This window comes from Chlamydomonas reinhardtii, chromosome 9, assembly GCF_000002595.2.
Source record: "Chlamydomonas reinhardtii strain CC-503 cw92 mt+ chromosome 9, whole genome shotgun sequence".
NCBI classification, from domain to species: Eukaryota; Viridiplantae; Chlorophyta; class Chlorophyceae; order Chlamydomonadales; family Chlamydomonadaceae; genus Chlamydomonas; species Chlamydomonas reinhardtii.
In genome coordinates this window covers 4757457-4782370 of record NC_057012.1, presented here as the reverse complement: position 1 = coordinate 4782370, position 24914 = coordinate 4757457, and the positions used below count along the sequence as shown (strand labels likewise).

Here is a 24914-nt window from a genome sequence, read left to right as displayed (position 1 = left end):
CCAAGGCGACGTCCGACGCCGTCCGACGCCCCGCCGGCCTGTGCCCTCTGCTCATTGGGCCCGGGCACAGAACCCTGCCTACCTGCCTGCCTGCCTGCCTGCCTGCCTGCCTGCCTGCGTGCCTGCCTGCCTGCCTGCCTGCCTGCCTGCCTGCCTGCCTGCCTGCCTGCCTGCCTGCCTGCCCGCCCGCCTCCCGAATCCTCTCCCCCTTCCCACCCTGCCTGCCTGCCTGCCCTGCAGTTCTCGACCACCGTGTTTGCTGTGTGGGCCGAGCACTTCTTCCCCGCACTTGTGGCGGCGGAGGCGCTCGGGGCCGGAGGCGGCAATGCAGCCGCCGCCGCCGCCACCGCCGGCAGCCCGGATGGCGGCGACGCGGCAGGCCCGGTGGCCGGCGGCGGCGACCGACACAAGGCGGCTGCACGGGGCGGTGGGGCGGCGGAAGGCGGCGAGAGAAGCGGCGAGGAGGATGATGAAGATGGGGAAGAGGAGGATTTTGAGCCGCAGCTGGCGCAGCGCCGGCCTGAGGGCGAGGCCACGCTCACACAGCTGCGGCGCCGGCACCAGCAGTACGGAGCAGCCGGCGGTGCAGGCATGGGTGCAGCAGGTGGGGCCGCGGCGCAGAGGCTGCCAGGCATGGGCGCTGTAGCTGCAGGCGCTGCTACAGCCGCCGCAGCGCCAGGCGGCGGCGGCGGTGGCAGTGGCAGTAGCAGTAGCAGCAGTTGCGGGCCGGGCACGCTTAGTATCGTGACGCGGCTGCTGATCCAGACCATTATGAGTTGGAGGAAGCTGGCGCCGGCCGGCAGTAGCAGCAGCAACAGCGGCGGCAGCAGTGTTGACACGCCGGCGGCGGGTGCTACAGCCACCGCCACGGAAGACGCTGGCGGCGGTGGCGGCGGCGGCGGCGGCCTGCCGCGTGGGCCGCTGCGCGAGGCGGCGGAGCGGCTGCTGCGGCGCTGTGTGTGTGGCTGCCTGCACCCCACCAGCGCAGACCAGAGCCGCCACAACGCCAACCACGTCATCACGCTGATGTACTTCTGGCGCCGAGCCGGCGTGTCGCTGCTGGGTGCGGCTGGCGGCGGGAGGAGAGGGGAGAGGGGGCAGAGGGCGAGGCGGCGGGGTGGGGGGATGGCTGGATGGCTGGGGGTGGTTGGCTTGCGCGCGTGTGCGTGCGCGGGTGTGGTTTCGCTTTTGCATTGCGGTCGCGCGCACGCCTAATGCGATTTGCAGTCGACCGATTGGAGACTGCCACACCCACCACTCCTGCCGCTCCTGTCGCTCCTGTCCGGCTGTGCAGGTCGCGAGCTGGTGCCGCTGCTGGGCCGGCGGCTGCCCCAGCGGCAGCGCTGCCAGGGCCTGAGGGTGGCGCGGGCGGCGCTGGGCTACGGCCAGGAGGAGGCGGTGATGGCGGGCGAGGCGTGAGTGTGGGGGGGGGGGGGGGGGCGTGAGGGGGGGGGGCGAGGCGTGGTGCTGGGGTGGGTGTGGGTTTGCTGGGCTGGTGGGGGTGGGGCGCGTCGGGCTCAGGGCCTGTTCTAGCTACTCCTACTCGGGATCATGGCATATCCGACTCCTGGGGCGGTGGGGGCCCATACGTGTGTCAGGGCCTGGGGCGGGCTGCGGGCTGCAATGGCCACTTCACAACTTGATGGGGCCTTCACGGGCGGGCTCAGTGCCGGCCCCTGCCGGCCCCGCGCTGCAGCACCCATCCCGCTTGACGCCTTGCGCCCACGGCTGTCCTCAGCCGCCGCCTTCATTACGGCCTCCCGTCTAATAACTACACCACCTGCATATCGCCAACCGCCTCCGCCGCCAACCGCCAACCCCCATCCCATGCGCCTACTGCTCTCCCACCACCCCCACCCCCCCACCCCCACCCCACACACATAGGGCTGCGGACATCTGGAAGGCGCTGGTTGGCATCACCGCCTGCCGCCCGCCGCCGCCGCCGCCACACACCACCAGGGCCTCAGGAGCCGGCGGCGGCGGCGGCGGCGGGCACGCCCACCACCACTACACCGGCGGCGCCGCCGGCGCCCCTCAGCTGTCTGTGGAGGCGGCGCCGCTGGGGCAGCTGTTGGGCCTCTACTTTGCCAAACTGGCGGAGCGGGAGGCGGCGGCGGCGGCGGCGGCGGCGGCGGCGGGGGACGCTGGTGGCGGGGCAGGGGCGGCGGCGACGCCCGGCGCCTGGGGCTGGGCGGGCGCTGCCGCGGCGGCGGAGGCGGAGGAGGAGGATGAGGGGGACGTGGGCGGCGGGGGCGGAGGCGGACTGGGCCTGACGGCTAGGGCGACCAAGCGAGCGCGGCTGTCAGGAGGTGAGAGGCCATGTGCTGCGTGTGCTGCGTGTGCTGCGTGTGGGAGGAGGCCAGGGCAACCCACGGCCGCCACGGTCTGTGCAGATTGCTAGGGCACGACGAATGTTGGTCGCTGACGCCGTGTGTGTTGTGTGTGTTGACGCCACGGCGGCGCCGCACAGGCTCCTCGCTCAAGGACAAGATGCAGGACATCCGGGTGGGTGGAAGTGGGTGGAAGTGGGTGGGTAGATGGGTGGGGGGTGGGTGGGGGTGGGTGGGTGGGTGGGTGAGGGGGCCGTCAGTGCACAACAGCTGACGGCGTTGCAAGACGCGAGGACTTCCTCTCATCTCCCGCCGTCCCCCATCGTGCTGCTGCGCCTGTTTCCAAGCACACACATCCCATGCCATGTGGACTACTATTTCAACACACACCACACACCGCACGCCGCACGCCAACCCCCAAACCCTCCCCCCTCACCTCCCACCCCTACAACAGTCGGCCCTGCGTGAGGCCACCGACGGCGGCCGCAACTGGGAGGCGGCGGTGGAGGTGCTTCTGGGGCTGTCGCAGCCGCCGCCGCTAGGGCACCCGCCCGCAGCCGGGCCCCTGGCGCCAGAGCTGGTGAGTCGGGGGAGGGGGGGGGTGGGGCGGGTGGGGGTTTGGCGGGGCGGGAAGATAGGGCTGGGGCGGAGGGGCGGGGGCTGTGGGTTACGTTGAGGGGCCGCCTGAGGCCGCCCAATTACGCACGCGCACACATGTGCACACACAAGCCCTTACAAGCACGTGGAGGTGTTGGGGGCGCTGGAGAATCACACACGCAATGCGCATACATGCGCTCACACAGGCCTCTCCTACTTAGTGCTGTTACACCACCACACACACACACACATGCACACACACACACACACACACACACACACACACACACACACACACACACACACACACACACACACACACACACACACAGGTCAAGCGGCTGGGCGTGTTGCGCGACGTGCGCATGGCCGATGCGCTCCTGGTGCTCAGGTGATTGTGTGATTGTGTGTAGGCGCGCGTGTGTGTGTGTGTCTGTGTCTGTACGTGTGTGTGTTAAAAAACGAAACGAAAGCCCGCCCAATGACGCGACGGAGTTACTTACCGATACCCACCATTTTACCGAGCGTCGCGTGATTGTCGTGACCCAGGTAGTCATACTTACCCGCGATAAGCCTGGAACCCGTGTGTGTGTGTGTGTGTGTGTGTGTGTGTGTGTGTGTGTGTGTGTGTACGTGTACGTGTACGTGTGTGTGTACGTGTGTGTGCGTGTGTACGTGTGTGCGGGCGTGTTTCCCTGAAAGCTGGGAACCCAACAACACCGCACATGCCGCCACCAACCCCCTTCCCCGCATCCGGCTCCCACAAATGCACACAGGCGCTGCGCGCTGGTGGCGTCGCCCGCCGCCGCCCGCGGCCTCTTCATCGACCTGCTGGCCTCACTGGACAGGTGGGCGTGTGTGGGTGTGGCGCATTGTAGTGCAGTTTGGTGTGGGTCAACAACCGCGCGCTTGGCACTGCGGCGTGCGTGTGTGTGTGTGTGTGTGTGTGTGTGTGTGTGTGTGTTTGTCAGCCTTGGCCGACGTGTCGTACCTCGCCCTCGTCCGTACGCATCCCTTTCACGGCCGGCCACTGCTGACTGCCCCCCCCCACACATACACACACACACACACACACATACGGTACACGTACACAGGCTGCCGCTGCGCTCCATGCGAGTGGAGGCGCAGGTGGCGGCTCTGGAGCTGGTGCAGGTGGGGTGGGTGGGGAGGGCTGGGGATGGGGGGATGGGGCGTGGGCGTGCGTGTGGGGGGGGTGCACGACAACACACATGCGCCGCTACAGCCCTCACTGCACCTGCACCTGTCCCTGCACTGCCAACCCCAACCCCAACCTCAACCCCAACCCCACCTCCGCACAGGCCCTGGCTCCCCGCGCTCCGCCCGAGCAGCTTCAGCGGCTGCTGGCGCTGCTGTTGCGCCGCGGCCTGGCCGCCGCCCCCGACCCCGCCGCCCGCCTGGCCCTACTGCGCCTGTGCGCCGCGCTGTGGGCGCAGCGGGGGCTGGCCTGGCCATCGCCGCCCAGGCAGCAGCAGCAGCAGCAGCAGCAGCAGCAGCAGCAGCAGCAGCAGCAACAGGAGGCAGGCGCAGCTGCTGCTACTGCCGATGCGGCGGAGGCGGCGCGGCTGCTACAGCCGCTGCTGCTGCCGCTGCTGGCAGGGGCGCTGGGCGACGGGGACCCGGGCATTCGGGCGGCGGCCCGGGGGTTCTGGCACCGGCTGCTGCCGCCCGCGCCGGCGGAGCGACTGGCGGTGAGAGGCGACGGTCGTGGGAGCGGAGCGCGCGGGCCGGGGTACCGATGGTGTTAGTGGTGATAGTGGTAGTGGTGGTGGTGGGTTGTGCAGACTGTGTGCCTGAGTGCCCCAGTGCTGTGTTGCCATGTGCTGCCAGTATTCCTGCGCTTCTTCCCAGGTTGACGCCCATATGTGCCGTACGTCTACCCCCCACAGGCGCTGATCCGTCTTGCCTCGGAGCCGGCCCTCACGCCCACCACCTCCACCACCGCCTCCCCCACCGCCACAGCCCTAGCCGCCGACGCCGCCGGGCGGCTGCAGCGCGGCTGGCCCGGTCTGGCGGCGGGGCTGCTGCTGGCGCCCTCCCTGGAGCCGGGCAGCGCCGCCGCCGCCGCCAACGCCGCGGCTCTGTTCACCAGCCAGCCCTATGAGTGCGAGTTCAGGGACTACACACCCAGCCTATTCGCGGGCGGCGGCGGCGGCGGCTTCGGCGGCGGCGGCGGTGCAGGAGGCGGCGGGTCGCTGTCTCTGCGCACGCCCGCGTTCATGATGTCACAGGTGCGCGACGGCTGGGATTCTTTCCAAGCCACTGGCTGGTGTGGTGCATGGTTGCTGCCTGGACTCATACCTGCGTGCAGTACATGCGTGAATGCACTTGATGTACAATCGACACAGCACGGTTTAGAATTTGAACGCACACGAACGCTGTTGCAGGACGCCTCGCAAGGCGGCGGCTACTTCCGTGGCCGGCAGCGCCCGCCCCGCGGCCTGCTGCGCGCCACCGCCTCCGTGTCCTTCAACCCCACAGTGTCGTTGTCGCTCACCGGGGCCGGCGGCGGCCCCTTCGCAGCACCCCTGGGCGGCGGCGGCGGCGGCGGCGGCGGCGCCAGCCAGGCCTCGGGCGGCGGCGCGGCGTTCCTTGGGCCGTCACTGGCGGCGGCGGCACAGGGCGGCGGCGGCTCGCAGCAGGGCCTTGCCGGCGCGAGCCAACAGCACGGCTACAGCCTGGGTGCTGACGGCAGCAGCGGCGGCGGCACGAGCGGCGGCGACGTCGTGCGTTTGGTGGCTCGCAGCCGCGCCTACGTCGGCGGGGGCAACGGCGGCGCCGGCGACACCAAGCCCGGCGGCGGCGGCGCCAACTTCGCGGCGCGGCTGCGGGGCATGCGCGCGCACCAGGCGCGGCAGCTGCGCATGGGGTCGCTGCGGCGTCACGGCCGCGCGGCGCGTGTGTCGCTGTTGCGCAGCTACCGCACCGGCGAGCTGCCCGACACGCTGTCGCTAAGGCTGGGCGAGTCCTTCCTGCGGCCGCTGGCGGCGCTGGTGGAGGCCGACGCCACCGCCGCCACGGCGGCGCTGGCGGCGCTGACGGCGGCCGTGCTGGAGGAGGGCAACACCGCCGCCGGGTCGGAGGCGGCGGCGGAGGCGGCGGCGGACGTGCCCGCCGCTGGCGCGGCGGAGCCGGCTGGATCAAGCGGCGCGGCGGCAGCTGCGGGCGGCGATGACGGTAGCCTGGTGATCCTGCGGCAGCAGCAGCCGCAGCACGCCAGCTCCGCAGAGCAGCGCCGCGCCGCTGCCGAGCGCGAGCGGGCCGAGCGGCGGCGGGCGGCGCAGCAGCGGGGGCTGCACGCCGCGCTGGCGGCCGGCTTCGGCTGCCGGCCCACGGCGCCGGCCTTCGTAGCGGCACTGCAGGCAGTAGCAGCGCGCTTCGCCGAGGCCGCGCTACAGCCGGCATCACTCAACGGAACCTTCCCGCCGCCGGGGCAGCCTGCTACTGCCGGGGGCGCAGACGCTGCAGCGGACTCGGAAGCAGCGGCGGCGGGGGCCGTAGCAGCGCCGCCGCCGCCGCTGCTGTTGCTACAGCCGGCCGACGTGCTGGCGGCGGCGGGCGCCTGCGGCGGCCAGCAGGCGGCTGCTCTGCTTCTGGAGACGCAGCAGGCGGCGCTGGAGGAGCGCGGCCGCCGCCTGCAAGAGCAGCAGCAGCAGCAGCAGAAGAAGCAGCAGCAGCAGGCTGCAGCCGCGGGCGGCCGCAGCGGCGGCAGTAGCAGCAGCCGCGCCGCCAGGGCCGCCGCCAATGCCGTGCAGGCTGTACAGATCGGGCTGCATGACACACTGGAGGCGCTGGCTGTGGCGTACGGCGATCTGGGCGAGTCCGACGTGGCGGCGGCGGCGCGGGCGGGGCTGCTGCTGTGTCCCGTGACGGCGGCGGCGCTGGCGGCGGAGGCGGCGGGGCGGCCGCGGCTGGCGGTGCGGCGGCTGGGGCAGGCGCAGGCGGCGGCGGAGATGGTGCAGGTGCGTGCGTGCAAGGCGCAGTCGCGTGATGTCAATGCGCGGGGGTCGCTGCGGCGGACAAGTCTTCTTACTTCGACTGCTGTTGCGCTCACTCCAGGTGTAGGGACGTCATGTGCAAAGGCGGTTGCATCATTGCCGTGCCGTTTTCCTGACCCTCATCTCACATAACACCATCCAACGCCCCCCGCATCGTAGGAGCTGGGCCCTGTCGCGGCGGCGGGGCTGCCCGTGCCCGAGCGGCCGCAGGACTTGGCGCCGGCCGGCGCCGTGACTGCTGCTTCGGCAGATGCCGCCGCCGCCGCCGCCGCCGCGGGTGGCACTGTCGGCGAGGTTACTGTGGCGGACCTCCTTGGCTCTCAGGCCCTGGCGGCTGCAGCCACCACTGCAGCAGCAGCAGCAGCAGCAGCAGTAGCTGGCGCTGGCAATGGCAGTGGCGGTGGCGGCAAAGATGTGGGCGGCACAAGTGGCGGCGGCCGCACAGGTGGTGGCGGCGGTCAGGGGTTGGCGGCGGCGCCGCCGGCCGAGTCACGGCTGTGGCGGCAGGTGGTGGTGCGATGCGCGGACGCGCTGGGCGACTGGCAGCGCGTGGAGGTGGGATGGAGGTGGGGTGGCGGTGGGAGTGGCGGGGTGAGTGACATGGGGGCAGGGTCGTGGAGGGGACATGGGGGCGGGGACATGGGGCCAGGGGGGGCAGGTAGGACGCTAGGCGGTGGTCCTTATCTGGACGGACCGTCACACGGCCCGTGGACGATCTTTCCCACCTGTCCTGATCCGGCAACCCAACACTGTGTTTGCTTCCATGCGATGCGCACGCCGCCGGGGCCGCAGACGGAGCTGGAGGCGCCCGTGCAGGAGCTGCTTGGGGCAGCGGGGGCCGCCGGGGCCGCTGCCGGGGGCGTCGGCGCCGCTTCCTCATCCACCTCGGGGGCAGGCCTGTTCACGGGAGCTGACGCGGCGCCGCCGGACCTGCTGGCAGCAGCCCTGGTGCGCGGCCTGGCCCGCGGCAGTAGCAGCAGCGCAGGCGGCGGCGTTAACGGCAACGGCAGTAGCGGCGGCGCCGCCGGCTCGGCGGAGCTGCTGCGGCGTGCGCTGCGTGCGGCGCTGTTCCAGCTTCGTGAGTCCGACGTAGCGCCGTCGGGCCATGGGCTGGGCGCCATCATCGGCGGCGGCGGCGGCGGCGGCGGCGGGGATGTCATGATGGCAGATGCTGCTACAGCCAGTGACGGCGGTTCGCATGCCGCCATCGCGGCCTGGATTGAGGCGCTGTTGGAGCGGCTGGATGGCTCGCAGGCGGCGGCGGCGGCAGCAGCGGAGGCGGCGGCGCCGCTGGAGCTGGTGGCGGCGGCGGTGGTGCGTGCGTGCCGCCAGGGCAGCTGGGAGCGATGTCTGGGGGAGGTGCAGGTGAGCGTCATTGCCAGGCCTGTGGTCATGCGCTTGTGTGTTGGCGTGCGCTCCGGCAGTCTCGCCTGTCATTACCCTCGCATGACTCTCGCCTTGCGCCGCGCCCCTTCCTGCCCTCCGGCGTGCACTCCCGCGCGCTGACTGGCGGCTTGTGCCGTGCCACGGTGATCTGCTCCCCCCTCCTCTCCTCTCCTTCCCAACCGTTGCCTGCTCTCCTTCATCTGCCCGCAGTCGGCTCTGGCCCGGCTGCGCTCGCGCTGGGCCGGCCTGCACCCGTTGTCAGCCGCCGCCCGCGTCGCCGCGCTGTCGCTGCTACAGCCACTGGCGGAGATCAGCGAGGCCGTGCGGCAGGTGCTACAGCCGACCGCGGCGGCTGCGGCGGCTGCCTACGGCTTACCCGCTGGTTCGTTGCGGCTAAGTGGCGGCGGCGGCGGCGGCAGTAGCAGGGCAGCAGCGGCTGTAGCACCTGGGCATGCGCGCGGGGCGGCGGGGCCGCTGGCGGAGCTGAGGGGCTTGGTGGCGCGCTGGCGGCGGCGTGGCCTGGGGCTGGCGGTGGCGGCGGACGGCGGCGGCGGCGGCGCGGGCGCCACTGCGGCCGGCAGCGACCTCATGTCCGTGCTGCACGTACGTGAACGTGCACGTGCGCATATATTAGTAGTGGAAGGGGGAGGAGAAAGGATGGCTGAGAGGCAAGTGGTTGGGATATTGTGGCTTGCTGGCGCGGCACGGCCGCGTGTCCTCAGCTTTGCGTCATGTTGCTGTGCAACTGCAGCAGCAGCAGCAGCAGCACTAACCCTGTGTGCTACTGCCAATCTCTGTCCTGTAGGTGCGCCGTTTGCTGCTGCTGGCCGCTGGCACCCGCCGCCCCGCGACCGCGACGCCGTCCGGCGCGGCGACAGAGCCTGCTGCAGCCGCCGCCGCCCGGGCACTGCAGGCCGCCGCCCGCGCCGCCGCCGCCGCCACCGTGTTTGACGCCGCGGCGGCTGCGCTGAGGTCCGGGTGTGTGGACACGGCGGCCGAGGCCTTGCCCGACTTCGCCGTGGGTGACGAGGAGGTGGTCGAGGTGGTGGAGGGAGCTACGGCCGCGGCAGAGGGCGCGGACGGGGCAGCGGCGGAACGGCGGGCGCGACAGCGGGCGCGGGCGCGGCTGCGGCTGTTTACGGCGCACACCGACGCGGCTGTGGCGCAGGCGGCGGCGGCGGAGGCTGCCGGCAGCGGCGGCTGGATCGGCAGTAGCAGCAGCGGCAGTAGCAGCGATGTTGGCGGCACTGGCGGCCTGTCGGGTTATGATTGGCGTGTGTATGAGGGACTGAATGGGCTGCTGGCGGCGCTGAGGCCGTGGCTCAAGGGCGCGACGGTGGCGGCGACGGCGGTGCCGGTGCTGGGTCCGGGGCAGGTGGCGGCAGCGGAGCTGGCACAGTCGCGGGCGCTGCTGGCGTGGGCGGGTGGGTGCTGCTTCATGGGTGTAGTGGTTGTGGTTGGTGTAGGCTGTTGTCTCATGTGGGTTCTTGCCTCGTCCCACCGCCCCCGAGCCTTGCCCAGCCGAGTCCGATTCTGCGCACTGACCCGAATGCCCCCTCCCCGCCGCCCTTCCCGGGCCGCCCCCGCCCCCGCAGCCAACCCCGCCGAGCCGCAGTACCTGACCGCCCGTGTGGGCGCTGCCCTGTTGAGCGGCGCCACAGCGGCCGCAGCCGCCGGCGCCAACCTGCAGTCACAGCTGCAGCGGCGGCGGCAGCAGCAGCAGCCGTCCAGCCCAGCCCCGCATTCGCAGCAGCCGCTGCAGTTGGTGCTACAGCCGCACGCTGGCCCCCGCGAGACGGCAGCGGCGTTGCTGGCGGCGCGCGCCTCCGCCCACTTCGCCTTCATGTGCGGCCGCCTGTTGCGAGCCCACGACGCCACCACCGCCGCCACTGCTACTGCCGCTGCAGCTGACAATGCTACAGCCGCCACCGGCAGCGGCAGTAGCACCGGTGACCCCGGCATGCCGCCGCTGACCGCGCTGCCGGCCAAGGTGCTGGACCGCGCGCTGCGTGCCGGCGGCAGTAGCACTGGCACCAGAGGTGCTGCTGCTACTGCCACTGCGGCTGCTGCTGCTACTGCCGCGGCGGCTGGCGAGCTGGCCGGCTGCCTAGTGAGGCACCTGCTCCGGGCGATGGCCCTGGCCGGCAGCGCCCCGGTGACGGCGGGCGGCTGGGTCCTGGGGGGTGAGGGGGGCGAGGGCGAGGCTGTAGCAGCCGGCAGGCACGGCAGTAGCAGCAGCCAGCATGACGGCGATGGCGGCGGCGATGGCGATGGCGAGGGTGGTGGTGATGGTGACGATGGGTGCGGCGGGGGCGGTGTGCCGGAGGTGCGGCTGCACGTGCCGGTGGTGCTGAGTGTGCTGCGAGACGGCTGGGGCGGCAGTAGCAGCGGCAGCAGCGGCGGCGGCGGCAGTAGCATCTGCGGTGGTGTCGACACGACGGCGGCGGCAGCAGCCGCATTCCGTGAGGGCTGGTCGGACGTGCCGCTGGGCTGCTTCCTGCCGTGGGCGGGGCAGATGTGCTCCATGCTGGCGGATCTGGATTCAGCGAGTGCGGGCCGGTCATCTGGATCCGGCTCCGACCCGAGTGCTTCAGATCCAGATCCGGATCCAGTTTTAGGCCCGCTGACTGCGCTGTCGTACGCCTACCCTCAGCTGCTGCACGCGCCGCTGCGCATGAGCGCGGCGGGCTTTGCTTCGGCCGGCAGCGGCAGTAGCAGTAGCAATAGCAGTAGCGGCAGTAGCAGCGGCGGCAGGGCTGCGGCAGCTGTAGCCCCGCTGCTGGCTGCCACGGCCAGCCCGGTGCTGGAGGGCTTCATCGACGCCCTGGACGCAGCCACCTACCCGGCACAGAGGTGGGCGTTGTGGCTGCTGTGTTGTGTCTTGTGTGTTATGCGATTTGCGGAGATGGGGGGGAGATCCCTCCGTCCAGGTCCATCTCCAGGACACGCAACAGCCGTGTGGTAGTGGCGGTGTCATGGTGACGAAGCCTACGTTAGGACAGGCTGTATCCGTAATAGAAACACACCCCACGGAGAGGGCTCAACATGCAGGGGTTGGCGGGTCCGCATACTCGGCAGGGGCTGGCTGCCGTTCCACGTGGGTTTCGCAGGTGCTAGCTGGGACAGTAGAACAGTATCCAACACACTATCCAACAGGACCCGAATCCTCTTGAGGGGCACAGCGCTGCCGTGTAGTAGTGGCGGTGCATGCGCGTGCGAGCGGCGCATTGGCGAACGGCACGGTGTCAGCTGCGCCGGCCGCCTGTGCACTCGCACTTGTCCTCCAAACAAACTCACAGGCGGCACGGCACACACACAGTCCTATGCGTGTTTGCTTCCCTGACCGCCTGCTGTGTCTCCCTCTCCAACATCACAGGTGGCAGGTGTTTGTGTCGCGCATCCGCGGCGCCCTGCAGCGCGGCGGGCTGGACGCAGCCGTGCGCGTGTGGACACACGAGGCCTGGCCCAACCTCTTCGGCCGCTTCCTGCCACACGGCGCAGCCGCCGCCGCCACAGCCGCCGCCGCTGGCGCACCGCACCGCGCGCAGCGCGCCACCCGCCGCGTGGCGGCGGACGGCGGCGCCGCCGCCGGCGGCGCCGCCGGCGCCATGGCGGCTGGCGACACCGTCAATGCGGCCTTCGCCGCCCGCTACCGCGCCGCGTTTGAGGCTCAGTTGGGCGGCGCCGACGGCGGCGAGCTGGCGGCGCTGGCGGCGGCGATGCGGCGGGAGCACGCGGCGGCGCGGCGGGCGGCGGCGGAGGGGCGGCTGAGCCCGGAAGGAGCGGCGGCGGCGGGCGGCGGGGCGCGGACGCGGGAGGCTCGGCTGGCGGGCATGTCGGAGCAGCAGGCGGTGTGTGCGGCCTTCGACGGCGCGGTGCGGAAGATCATGACCACATGCATGCAGCGCGGGGGCGGCGGCGGAGGAGGAGGTGGGGGAGGAAGCAGCTCGTGGGAGGCGCTGCAGGCGGCGGGGCCGCAGCCGCTGTCCTGGTTCAGCCCCTGGTTCGGAGCCTACCAGCGCGCGGCGGAGGACGCGGCGACCCAGGCGGCGGCGGCGGCAGTGACACCCGGCGGCGGTGGCGGCAACAGGTGGGGTCTGCGCGGTGTGAAGTGGCGGGTGGGTGCGTGACTGCGTGTGCGTGTCCCTTGTCTATCCGCCATGTTGTGACTCCGCTTCCGAGGTGTTATGTACGCATGACACTGACACGGGTGGAGTCTGTACCAATCAATATCGCTGCTCCTCCTCGTCCTCCTGCTCCTCCTGCTCCTCCTCCTCCTGCTCCCACCCCTCCCCTCCAGGCTGCTCCACCGCACGCAGCTGCTGCTGCCCACCATGGCCTTCCCCACCGCCGCCGCGCCGCCGCCACCGCACGGCACGCCGCCACCGCCACCGCATGCACGCACCCACCGCCCCTCCCACCACCCCCACCACCACCCGCCCCTTCCTGCGCTGGGCTGTGAGGACGTGGCGCCGGTGCTGGTCACTGGCTTCGGCCGCGACGTCAACGTGTTCGGCAGCAAGCAGCGGCCCAAGCAAATGACAATGTTCTGCAGGTGGGGCGTGTGTGGGCGTGCGTGTGTGTGGGCGCGTGTGTGGGGGGCATGCGTGTGCGTGTGCGGGTTTGCGGACGGAGGAGCCGGCCTGGGCCCTATCGTCCGCGCTCCCGCTTGCCTCTCACAACCCGAACGGCAACCGCCTTGCCTCTCCCACTGCCTCTCCCTGTGCCTCTTCCCCTGCCTCCCCGCCCATCTCCCCCCTTTCGCTGGGCTTGGGCTCATGACCGCCCCTCCCCCTCCCCGATTGCCTACCGTCTTCCATTTCCTTAGCTTGTCATGAATGTAACCCCGCCCCTCGCGCCCCCCCCCCTCGCCCCTCGCACCCCTGCAGCGACCTGAGCCGCCGCACCTGGCTGTCCAAGGGCGGCGAGGACGTGCGACTGGACGAGCGGCTGCAGCGCCTGTTCGACGTCATGAACGGACTGCAGCGCCAGCAGCCGGGTGGGGAGGGAGCGGGAGGGAGGGACTGGGAGGGGCTGGGGGACGGCGGGAGAGAGGGAGAGGTGGGGGAGGAGCTGCGATGGAAGGGGAGGGGCGGGCAGGAGGAGCGCGAGGAAGAGGGAAGAATGAGCGGATGGGGCGGGGGGAGGTAGGGTATGGCGGGTCACAAATACCGTGAAGTGGGTCATAGGCGCGGTCCCTCACGCGATGCACGACGTTGCAATGCAGCGAGAGCCCTCATCTCCCGCCCACCCCACACCTCACTGAGCTGCTCCCCCTCCCTGTGCCTCCCCACCCCTCCCTGCTCCCCGCCCAGCCTGCTACCGGCGGGGCCTGCGTGTGTCGGTGTTTGCGGTGGTGCCTCTGAGCGCGAGTGTGGGTTTGCTGGAGTTCGTGCCCGGCACTCGCCCGCTGCAGGTGCGGTGGCCCACTAGCCATGCGACAGATGCGACCTGAGGGCAGGGCAGGAGTCCTATGGGGGGCAATGGGCGTGGCGGGGCGGGGCGGGGCGGGGTCCACCTTGGCTAAGCCTGTTAGCTGGTCGACCTGTGACCTGCCAACCAACCGCAACCACAACCGCCCACCCAACCACTCATGTACGACACACACAGAGCGTGCTGCTGGGCGGGCCGGGCGCGCCGCGGGACCCGGACGCCGGCGCGCGTGTGGCTCTGGCGTGTTTCGTGTGTCCGCCCGCCGGCGTCCCCCCCGAGGTTGGCGGCTGGACCCGCGGCTACGAGGCCATGTACGGAGCCATGGGGCCGGGGCAGCGCGCGGAGCCGGCGGCGGCGCGGGAGGCGTTTAGAAAGGTGCGCCCATGCCGCACCTCCTCGCTGACCTCCGCCGTCAATTTCAGCTGGGGAGCACGCCTCTCTGTCGGTTGGTCCACTCCCCCATGTCCCCCGCACACACACAGGCCGCCGGCGCTCTGCCTCCCTGCCTCCTGCGCTCCGCGCTGCTTCGCTCCTGCGGCGGCGGTCCCGAGCTGTTCCTGGCCCGGCGGCGGCGCCTGGCCTCCAGCCTGGCTGCGGGCGCCGCCGCCGGCTACCTGGCGGGTGTGGGCGACCGCCACGCCGACAACGTGCTGCTGCAGGCCGCCACCGGGGAGCTGGTGCACATCGACTTCGGGTACAGCTTCGGCGCGGGCACGCAGGTGGTGCCCATCCCCGAGCTGGTGCCCTTCCGCCTCACGCCGCAGCTGCAGGCCGCGCTGGCGCCGGCCGCCGCCGCCGCCGTGCTGGAGCCGGCGCTGGCGGCGGCGCTGGCGGCACTCAGCGGGCCCAGCGCGCGGCAGCTGCTGGGGGCGGTCATGGAGGTGGGGATGTGCGTGTATTGTGTGTGTGTGTGTGTGTGTTCAGTTGTGTGTGTGTTCAGTTGTGCGCGTTGAAGTCCGCTGGCTTCAAACTGCATTATTGGGTATCTAACAGGACGAGGGAAACGCTCCGTGGGTGCGGTACTCCGTAGGTAGTCGCCACTGCCCTGACTCGTGTGCTGCATTTGCCTCCTGCTGCATTCAAAGCCCTGCCCACATCCCCACCCCCTGGCATCGCATGCTCCAGGTGTTCCTGCGTGAGCCAGTGGCGGAGTGGCAGCACGAGGCGGCGATCCTGCGCAGTCTGCAGGAGTCAGCGGCGGCGGCGCAGGCGGCGGCGGCGGCGCGGCAGCGGCGCAAGGGGCAGGAGCGGCAGGAGGGCGCGGAAGCGGAGGTGGAGGACAGCAGCAGTGGCAGTAGCAGTGGCAGTAGCGGAGGTCTGGTGCTCACGGACGATGCGGGAACCAACAGCAGCGAAGCGCCGGCGGCGGAGCTGGCCCGGGCAAGGGTGAGTACCGTAGTGCTGAGTCTAGAGGAAACGCGCCCACCCCACACGTCTGGGGTGCATTACTTCCTCGGTAGTTCTCGGGGTATATGAGTGCTGATCGCTCCTCAACACTTTCAAGTTCCAACTTTCTCTCGCCTTGTCCTTGTTTTCGTCCCACACACTGACACGCACATGCACCCGCACTCGCGCGCAGGTGTCCACGGCGCTCCAGAAGCTGGCCCGGCGCCACCCCTCGCTCATCACCGCGGACGAGCTGCGGCCCGTGCACGGCGCCCGGCCCTACTACGCAGCCCTGTGCGCCGCGGTGGCGGGGGGGGCGGCGGCGGACCAGGCAGGCGGCGGCGGGGGCGGCAGCGTGCGCGCGCGGCTGCTGCAGCAGGTGCGCGTGTGTGCGCCCGGGGCCTGGGGCCTGGGCACAGGGGACTGGGGCCTGGGGTCCGCTCGGCCACGCCGCCTGTGAGTCAGTAACGCTTCCCCCTTTCACCCCAAAAAAGACACACAGCTCCGCACCGTTGCCTTACCGCTCACGCACCTGCCCCACCGCCGCACGCAACCCCCTGCACACACCCGTGAACAGGGGCCCCTGCTGGGTGCGGGTGGCGCGGGGGGTCCGCTGCTGCTGAGCCCGCTGCTGCAGGCGCGCTGCCTGCTGGAGGCGGCCACCGACCCCAACCTGCTGGCGCGGACCTACCTGGGGTGGAAGCCCTACCTGTAGACGGGCTGTGCGCGTGTGTGTGGTGGCGTGGTGGCGACGGGTTGGTCATGGCCTTTCCCAGCGAGGAACCAGATACACGATTGGCCCTTGTTGTTTTGGAGCCAAATGTTTTCATGGGTAGGGGATACGCAGGAGCTCGCAGTGCCGTGTTGAGGGAGGCGCCTTTGTTATAGCGTAATCCCCGGTAGGAGCCAGTGGTTGCGCTTTTTTCCGCATCGTGCCTAGCTTGTGTGAGGCACGCTGTGAGCATGTTGTCGGGTTGCTTGTCGGGGCGGGAGTGGGAGGAAGGGGGGCTGCGGTATTACGTGCGTTGAGTGTACTACTGCTGTATGTTGGAAGTGGCTTAAATTCGGACCGCCATGCCATAATACGGAAGAGGCTCAGCAGGGAAGACGGGCCGAGGCACAGCACGACGCCCGCTCGTCTTGGCTCGGTGGGATACTCGGGGCGGCAGGGGCAGGAGCAGGAGCAGCAGGAGAGGCAGGGAGAGGGGCAGGAGCAGCAGGTGGTGGCGCTGACGTACACCGAGTGGCGGAAGCTGCTGGAGCGTGTGGCGTCGTCTGTGTTCGCCAAGATGGATTCCACCAACGAGTGGATGCACTCATGCAGCCCGTGGGGTCGTGACGCCAGCGCGGCTGACACGCACATGCAGCGGCTTCAGCTGGGACACTGAGAAGTGGGGGGCGGCTACCGTTTCTTTGATGCCCTTTTGGTGTTTCGCCGGTCCCAACAGGAACCAGAGATACGAGGACCGTGCAGGGGGAGTTGTAAATACCAGCCCAACTGAGCAAGGGGGAAGGCAGGAGGCAGATAGGTGAGGAGGGAAAAGCGCGCAGCGATGGATTTCGGGGAAGGACTCACTATCCCACGGGGACGGGATAGGCGGTGGGCATCAGGGGGTAGGACGAACCGACGAAGGGGCGTCTGGGCGACAGGCAGGGCATTGGCGGATCCGAGGATGGCATGAAGTTGTGCATGGCGCGGTTGGAACACAGACCGGTCTGACTGCGCCCATGCGTGTGCGGAGGGTGGGCACAGGCCTGGAATTTCGGCACGGGGTTTCGGCGCTCTTCGCAAATCCTGTGGATGCAAGGTGTGGAGACTTTGTCGAGTGTCGACTGTCGAGAAGACGATGCGTCGCGGGGAAGCCTGGATCCAAACTCCGGGACTTGACAGCTTCGGTGAACGCAAAGCGTGAAAGCACCTCAGTCTTCGCCCAGATGCAAACTGGTGTAATACTTTCAACACTTGACAACCATGTCAGCTCCTGCTGCAAAGAAGGTCGCAGCGGCTGAGGATTGCGTTGAATGGTCGCGCTTGACCGAGGGGCTCATCCAACACATAGCTAGATATCTCCATCCTAATGATGTAGCCATAAACTTCAAGCTGCTGAACCGTGAAGCAGCGGCGTGCCTGAAGGAGTACCAAGTCATCCGACTCTCGCAGCCGCTGACGCCTGCGCCTTCGTGGGCTGGTGATGAACCGTTGCAAGTAGCTGTACAGTCATGGCCTTCGGCTGCTTTTGTGGCGCACTGGGGCCGGCCGCAGCCTTGGCGCGCCCTCAGCTTGCAACAGCGGCGCCGGCTGCTATGCTTGGCCGCGAACTCGGGCTGTGCCGCGAGCCTGGAGGTCGCGCTGGCGCATTGCGGCTGCAAGTTGACGTCACACATAGCCGTGGCTGCCGCGCTCGGCGGCAGCGTGTCTGCGTGCGAGACGCTGCTGATCCGGGAGGGCTGCGACTGCATGGCGCGCCTGGAGGACGTCGCGGCGGAGGCCGGTCACCTGGAGCTGCTGCGCTGGCTGCGTCAGGCTCGGCGGGACCAGCTGCTGTCGACACCTCCGCCGCAGCTACTGCCTGAGAGGGTGCCAGAGGAGCTCGCAACAGCGGTCGCGGCATGCCGTGGCGGCCACGCGCACATCTTTGCCTGGTTGCTGGAGGAGGAGGAGCAGGCGCAGGGACTCGGCAGGGCTCCTGGCGCGGTTGCGGCAGAGCCGCTGACACTGGCTCACCCAAAAGTCGTGCCGTTCCTGGCGGGCGCGGCCGGCGCGGGCGGGCATGTGCAGCTACTGGACCAGCTGCTGCCGCGCCTGGAGCCCATCCCCACGGGGGCGGCGTGCAGCATGCTGGAGACGGTGGCGCAGGGCTGTCCGCTGGAGGCCCTGCAGCGGGTTAACAGACGTGTCTTTGGCACTGGCATGCACCTCACTGCTAGCACCAAGCAGTCCCTGGCGATTGCCGCCGCTGTCAGCAGCACGCCGGACTGGGAGCAGAAGCTTGACTGGGTCCTGCAGCAGCAGCCGCACGGGGCCGCCCTGCCCGGGCACCCCAACCCTGCAGGTCCCCGCGGTGGCAATGACAGTGCCGTGCTCCGCCGCGGCGCCGGCCGGCTGCCGGACTGGCTGCAGCGGCTGCAGGCCCTGCGCGCGTGCAGCGTGCCGCTGCCGCCTCTGAGTGGCCTTGCGGTGTGGCCCGCCCATATGAATGACGTCGCCGCGCTGACGTGGCTGTTGGCGGAGCAGGGCGAGGTTGCGCCGGTGATTGACGGTGTAATGTATGTGGCTGCGGCGGCTGGTCACGTGCCAGTACTCACAGCGCTTCAGGAGCGGGGCTGCGTGTTCTCAGGGCGACACGTCCTGGCGGCGGCTCGGGCCGGCAGAACGGCAGCTGTGAGCTGGCTCCTCGCGCAGCCGCTGCAGCCCCCCGTGGACGACTGGGCGGAAGTCTTCAAGTGCTTAGCGCGCGGGGGCGCGGACCTGGCCACGCTGCGGCAGCTGCACGAGCGGCACGGCGCGCGCATTGACCTGGAGGCGGTGGCGAAGTACGGCAGTGTGGAGGCGCTGGAGTGGGCGGTGGCGTTGCTGCGATGGCCGGACGCGGATGTTCCGGGTGTCCCGGTGAGGCACGGGTTGCTGGGGCGTATAGCTGCGCGTTGGGTCTGGGTTGGTTGGGAACGTGCGAGGTTGGCACGCCGACGGGTGTCGAATGTTGGGGCGCGATGTGTTTGGGATCACAAGATGTTTGGGACCACACAATGGCAGGAGGGGACGCTCTCAGGGGAAGGACAGGCGCCGGGCAGCACACTTACAAAGTAGGAGCTTGGAGCTAGGATGGGACCCTTCCATGTATCGGGTTCCTTGGATTATGCGCAGTGCGCACACGTGTCATCCGTACGGCCCATTCGCACGCAGGGCGCGTGGGCAATCAAGACAGACACGCCAAGTTTTGTGGCGAGCGCAGGCAACCTGGCGGCAGCAGATTGGCTGGCACAGCTGCTGGTATCCAAGCGGCTCGGGGCCCCAAGCCTGGGGGCGGCTCGTGGGTTTCATGGTATGTTGGGCTGCGCACACGGCTCCTTCGGGACGCTGCGCTGGTGGCTGCGGCAACGGCAGGAGGGCTGTGGTGTGGGGCAGGCTGTGCAGGGCGAGGAGGGGCAGGGGGAGGCAGAAGGCCTGATGCGGCCGCTGACGGACTCCGAGTGGTGGGACCTGTTAGCGGATGTCTTGCCCTTTGTGTTCACAGCGCATGATTACTCTGATGGATGTAAGTACTCGCGCGCGCAGTGGAACTGGGTGGTGGCTAAGCGGCTGGAGGCGGCTGCGCAGGCGGAGGCGGCGGGGCAGGCGGGCGCGGTGGCGGCGGCGCGGGCGAAGGTGGAGGAGCAGGTGGAGGAGTGGCTGCGACGGTTGGCGTAGTGAGCCAGGGATGCAATGCTAGTTCTTGGCGCGGACGGCCCAGACGGCGCAGACCAGTACACACTAGTGCAACTGCGGCTGCGACCGGGCAGGCGGACGCCGCACATGGCGCTGACCGCGGAAGAGTTCAACCGGGCTGAGTCGCGTTGCAATGAGCACTGAAACCGTCGTGTTGTTGTGGTGCGTTGCGCAAGTAGCACCGTAGTGGCAGTTGCGTTGCGTTGGGATGCATTTACGGTGCTGGTGACAAGGCAGCTGCAAAGCAAAGCAGTGCTATGGCAAGTGGGCTCGTGTAGCTGATGGGGTCGAGGCGCCAGCAGCGCCAAGGCCATGCCGTACGCGTGCTGCTGACTCGGCTGGGCCTCGGAGTCTGAGAGGCCAGCTGCAGGGCTTATTGCAGCTTTGGGGAGCAGCGGAGACAGCCGGTGGGTACCTGAATGTGTACGCCAGGTGCCGTGGCGTGCGCTGGGCAGCTGCAGATGGGACTCAGGGAGAGTGGGACGCAGCGGCCCGCAGAGGCTGCCGTGCCGCCTTCCACGTGAATCGGTGCGTGGATGCGGGTGAGGAGGGAGAGCGGGGCTGGGGTTAGGGCGTTGGCGGGCTAATATTTGGACGTTTGGGGCCGTCTAACAGCTGGCTGCTACAAGGTTGGGCCCGATAATGGTGAAAACGGGCAAGACTTGGGTAATGTAACAGGGGGGTACTGCAACAGCGGCACACGCAGTACAGCCGTACTCGTGAATAGGTGGAAGCCGCGGCCTCGGCGCCGCCGCCAAACTATCTCCTGACAGGCGCCAGACCCTCTTCGCAACTGAGACCTCATGAGTCACACCGATTGCGTCTGGTTATACGGCAGTAGCAATAGCACAGCAGCAGTCCAGCAATCCAGGGCACTCCATCCGCCACCAAAGTACCAGCCCATTAACGCCGTGCCCCGTACCTTTACCTGCGCTCTGCTTGACACTTGACACGCCCTGCCCTGCCCCACCTCCCCGCCCTGCTCTTCCAACCACACCTTCCAGCCTCCGTCCGCCCGCCGGTCACACACACACGAGTGCCCCATCATTGCGTCACAGCGCCCTCAGCAGCCCGCCCGGGTCCAGCCGCGCCTTGAGCGCCCGCAGCCGCACGTAGGCCGCAGCCTCGTAGCTGCCGCGGACCTGCGTGTGGGTGCGTGGGTGGGTGGGTGTGGGGTTTGCGGTGGATATGGACGTGTGTTCGTGTGCGTGCGGGCCGACCGGGCCTTGCGCAAGTGACACACCCGCATTCCCACCTGGCTGTTTCCGGGCTGGTCGTGCATGACCTCGTTCACGTACAGACCGGACACGTGTGGGGACAGGCCCGCAGCCGCGGCCCGCACCCAGGCAGCGTGGGCGGCGTCGCCGTCCGCCGCAGGGCCCTGCAGCAGGCCGGGCCGAGCAGGAGGAGGAGACAAAGCAGGATGAAGGCAGAGGGGCAAGAGGGGAGGGGCGGTTGCTGCTTGTGCTGGGGCGATGATCACTTGAGCAGTCAATCAGTCATCAGGTGTGGGGACAGGGCTATCAACTCGAGGAGATGGGAGTCGCACGCGCAAACGAACACGCCCCCCCCCCACACTCACCTGCGGCGTGCGTGTCCACATCGCGTATGCGGCCGTGTAGAAGGTGTCCCGGAATCCGAATGCACCACTGCAGCTACTGCCGCTACTGCCGTCGCCACTGCTACTGCTGCTGCTGCTGCTGCTGCTGCTGCTGCTGCTACTGCTACAGCCGGGGGCGGTGGAGGGGGCACTGGGGCAGACCAGCAGGATGGACCGGGGTGAGGTCATGGTGTCGGCCTGCGGGTTCGACACGTAGCGCAACCCGTGGGGTGGGTGGCAGTCGCAGGAAGACTGGGTAGTGCCGCTCTGGGTGTGCGCCCGCAGCGGACAAGAGCGCCGCACATGTTGCAGCGGTGCGTGTGTGTGACCATCCTCCAAGCCACCAGCGACACTAGCACCCCCCGCATCCCCCCGCACCCACCGCACCTACCGCTTGCCGAAGTGCCGCCAGCGCGCCGCCGCAGCCCGCCGACGCCTCTCCCTCCGCTGCCGCCTGCACCACCAGCGCCGGCACGGGCACGAAGCAGCCGTGCCCGTACATGCACAGCCCCGGCCAGCTCCAGCCTGGATCCAGGATCGACAGCGCGGCGTCGTACGGCAGGGGGCCCTCCTGGATCGAGATCCGGGTGTCGGGCAGGAAGCCGCGGAGCTGCATGGAAGCAGGCGCCAGGAGGGCGGGGTGGGGTGGGGGGGCGGGTGCGCAGTTACTAGTTGGGGAATGGAGAGGTGGAACAATCACTCGGTGCCCGCACAACGAGGTACGTGCGTGGGTGTGGATGTATGTGGGTGGGGAGGCGTGGGTGTGGGTAGGGGGCATGTACAGTTGTACACCATGGCAAATGCGTGGTAAGCTAGACGGGCCTGGCCATATATATATATATATATATATATATATATATGTATGTGTGTGTGTGTGTGCCGCAATGTAGCACAAAGGACAAACTCCCTGTGTCATCCGTGTGCTGCAGCTGTACGCCGACATACGACATACGGTATGTACACGCGTGTGGGGCACGCCATCCGCCACCCCGACGCACACCTGCGCATATGCCGCCTCCACCTCCGGCCGCCCAGCCTCCACGAATGCCGTACACGACACGATGACCACCGGCGTCACCCGCCGCCGCCCCGCCGCCCCGCTGCTGCCGACGCCTTCGCTACTGCCGCTACTGCCGCCCCCATCCGCGCCGTCGTCTTCACTGCCGCCGCCGTCACCGCCGCCCACGATGGCCAGCGACCCCTCTATGTAGGAGGGCAGGGAGGTGTGGAAGCGCTGGAAGAAGGCGGCGACCTGGGTGGCGAGCCGGAGCAGCAACGGGATGGAGCAGGGGGCAGCAACAGCAGGGAGCAGGGGGCATGAATGCAGGTAGCGGCGGCGGCCGTAGCGGGAGGCCGGGGGTGCGGTAGGGCTTGAGAAGAGGGGCGCAAAGCTCGCGAAAACACAGGACCTGTACCGGCTTTCTCGTGGAATCCATGATAATTCAGCAGGCAACGTGGCAGCAGCTTTGTGGGACGCCCCTGGCTGCGAGCGATTGTCTATGGCAATGGCACACAACCGTAAAACACACACGCACCTGCTCCAGGGCTGTCAGCGGGTAGATGGCGCAGGTGAGCGGCAGGGCGGGCGGCACGGGGTGCAGCCGCAGCACAAACCCCGTCACCACTGCCAGGAAGGAGCCTGTGCGTGCATGCATGTGTGTGTGCGCACGCGTTTGTGTGTGTGTATGTGTGTGTTAAAGAGCACAAGGAAAACATTACGCGTAGGACAGTGTATGCGATGCAGAATTACGGCCGCGGATTACCTTCTATGTGTGTGTGTGTGTGTGTGTGTGTGCGTTTGGATAAGCCCACCAAGGAGCGTGAAGCCAGGCTCAGGCGGGGCGGCCGCGTGACGTCTGGACCATGGACCCATCCATCCACCCGCGCGCCCGCCCAGCCACCCACCCACAGCTACTACCCACCTCCCCCCACGACCTCTCCCCCTCGTTTTAGCCTGGTTTGGTTTAGTTTGGGCTGGCATCTAAACCCCCTTTTCCCAAACACACACACACACACACACACACACACACACTCACACACTCACACACCTGCGCCCTTGAGACCCCAGAACAGCTCTGGGTCACTCTCCGCAGTGACACGCACCAGCCGTGGCCCGCCGGCTCCGTAAGCGCTGCTGCTGCTACTGCCGTCACCGTTGCCGTTGCTGCTGCTACTGCCGGCTCCGTATGCGCTGCTGCTGCTACTGCCGTCACCGTTGCCGTTGCTGCTGCTACTGCCGTTGCCATCTGCTCCTGCGGGCGCCGGCCCAGCGGCGGGCGTGTGCCCAAACACCACGGCCTCAAACTCAATGACATTGTCCGCCGCCGCGCCCCAGTGCCGCACACCCCAGCCATTGCCGCCGCCTGCGTATGAGGGGTGTGTGCGGTGTGTGTGTGTGTGTGTGTGTGTGTGTGTGTGTGTGTGTAAAGTACGTGGGAAACAATATGGACAGCTACACGAACATGCAGCTTGGCCCTACGTCGCATTCCCGCCTCCAACCCCTGCCTTGCCCCCTCCACTCGGGATACCGTGCCGCATGCTCCCTTCACACCACCAAACACATGCGCCACGCCCATTTTTACCCCCACAGCCCCTCACAGTCCCTAGCAGGGCCCCATAGACCCGACAGCCCCTCACAGTCCCCCTTCACCCCCTCACCCAGGATGAACCCCGACAGCCCCACTTCCGACAGGTGGGGTCCGGGGAAGTGCAGCCCCGCCGGCGCTGTGGCAGCCCGCAGCTCCCGCCCGCTCACACACGGCCCCACCGCCGCCGTGCGCGCCGCCACGTCCACCTGCACGACGACGACGGCGGCGGCGGAGCCAGGGTGGCCACAACAGGCAGCAGCAGCGGTAAGCGGTAGCGGCAGCAGCAGCAGCGGCAAGCGATAGCGGCAGCAGAAGAGGCAACGAAAGCGGCAGCACACGATCATGAATGGTTTAGAAACTTTGCCACGGGCTCCATAGCACCCTTGTCAGGCTCAACCAGGCACACTTGCACACTGGAGACCCACGAGTCCGAGCGACCGAGCCCAAGCCTGAGCCCCGCTGCTGCCGGCTCACCGTGACGCTGTTGAGTGCCGACAGGTCAAGCAGCAGGCAGCCCGACACAAGGCTGCAGCCGCCGTAGTGGTGGCCGGAGCCTACGAAGTGGGGGAGAGGGGAGGTTGGGGATTGTGGGGAGCACGGTAGGGGAGGAGGGTTAGGGGATGGCCGCAGGAGGGACGAGCGCCCGCGCCGGCCACGTGGGTACCCCACGCCCCCCCTCGCGAAACCGATCACTCGCGCGCTTTTTGCCGATATGTCCACATTCTCGGATAATCCCATGCAATCGTCAAGCCTGCAACCTACTGGGCGCTGTGGCAGCACTCGGATAGCCTCAGGCGCACCTCGGGGCGACACCTTGAGGCCATGCGTAGCGGCGACAGCGCAGGCGTGCAGCACGTCATGTTTGCTCTCCGGACGGAAGCATAGTAGTGGCCGAGGAGGTTTTATCACGGGGCTCTCGCCGTTTAGAAGGCCGTTCCAGGAAGGGAGATTCCAGCTCCCATCCACAACTTCTGCTCGCAGCCCCGTAACCGCAAACAGCTCTTCACATATAGTTGCAGCATCTGCCTGAGGTGTTTGTGGCATTTGCAGATACGCAAGGGCACGACGGATATGCGGACAGAACGTCCGCACTCGTCGCTGGAGTTGTCGCACAAGTTCAAAGCGCCGAAAATTATGTATGTAGATCCAAAT

At 68.8% G+C, this 24914-nt stretch overlaps 3 protein-coding genes across 3 annotated transcripts in view; 2 read left to right on the top strand and 1 right to left on the bottom strand.

Annotated features, from left to right (window-relative positions):
* The window catches only part of CHLRE_09g397327v5 (uncharacterized protein), a 40446-nt gene extending 23800 nt beyond the window's left edge, over window positions 1-16646 (top strand). Inside the window, exons 38-62 of the mRNA XM_043065842.1 lie at window positions 241-1063; window positions 1295-1415; window positions 1885-2309; window positions 2471-2505; window positions 2785-2910; window positions 3260-3318; window positions 3704-3775; window positions 4022-4079; window positions 4247-4636; window positions 4835-5176; window positions 5333-6907; window positions 7103-7498; window positions 7736-8308; window positions 8540-8932; window positions 9135-9753; window positions 9925-11182; window positions 11706-12419; window positions 12630-12884; window positions 13219-13328; window positions 13645-13745; window positions 13940-14137; window positions 14245-14643; window positions 14888-15148; window positions 15342-15527; window positions 15726-16646. Coding sequence (XP_042921301.1) covers window positions 241-1063; window positions 1295-1415; window positions 1885-2309; window positions 2471-2505; window positions 2785-2910; window positions 3260-3318; window positions 3704-3775; window positions 4022-4079; window positions 4247-4636; window positions 4835-5176; window positions 5333-6907; window positions 7103-7498; window positions 7736-8308; window positions 8540-8932; window positions 9135-9753; window positions 9925-11182; window positions 11706-12419; window positions 12630-12884; window positions 13219-13328; window positions 13645-13745; window positions 13940-14137; window positions 14245-14643; window positions 14888-15148; window positions 15342-15527; window positions 15726-15863 — 9627 coding nt within the window. The 3' untranslated portion in view covers window positions 15864-16646. The remainder of the gene's footprint in view (window positions 1-240; window positions 1064-1294; window positions 1416-1884; window positions 2310-2470; window positions 2506-2784; window positions 2911-3259; window positions 3319-3703; window positions 3776-4021; window positions 4080-4246; window positions 4637-4834; window positions 5177-5332; window positions 6908-7102; window positions 7499-7735; window positions 8309-8539; window positions 8933-9134; window positions 9754-9924; window positions 11183-11705; window positions 12420-12629; window positions 12885-13218; window positions 13329-13644; window positions 13746-13939; window positions 14138-14244; window positions 14644-14887; window positions 15149-15341; window positions 15528-15725) is intronic.
* Window positions 16647-16980: 334 nt separating this feature from the next.
* On the top strand, window positions 16981-20261 carry CHLRE_09g397290v5 (uncharacterized protein). The gene is made up of 2 exons (XM_043065840.1): window positions 16981-18758; window positions 19053-20261. Exons 1-2 carry the CDS (start codon window positions 17121-17123, stop codon window positions 19554-19556), a joined length of 2142 nt encoding a protein of 713 aa, XP_042921300.1. The 5' UTR covers window positions 16981-17120; the 3' UTR covers window positions 19557-20261.
* A 27-nt stretch (window positions 20262-20288) lies between these two features.
* On the bottom strand, window positions 20289-24870 carry CHLRE_09g397253v5 (uncharacterized protein). Its single transcript, XM_043065839.1, has 10 exons — window positions 24563-24870; window positions 24237-24316; window positions 23833-23968; window positions 23223-23537; window positions 22710-22813; window positions 22175-22426; window positions 21566-21784; window positions 21157-21372; window positions 20830-20955; window positions 20289-20716 (listed from the first exon to the last, which is right to left on the bottom strand). Exons 1-10 carry the CDS (start codon window positions 24804-24806, stop codon window positions 20627-20629), a joined length of 1782 nt encoding a protein of 593 aa, XP_042921299.1. The 5' UTR covers window positions 24807-24870; the 3' UTR covers window positions 20289-20626.
* Between the last annotated feature and the right edge of the window lie 44 nt (window positions 24871-24914).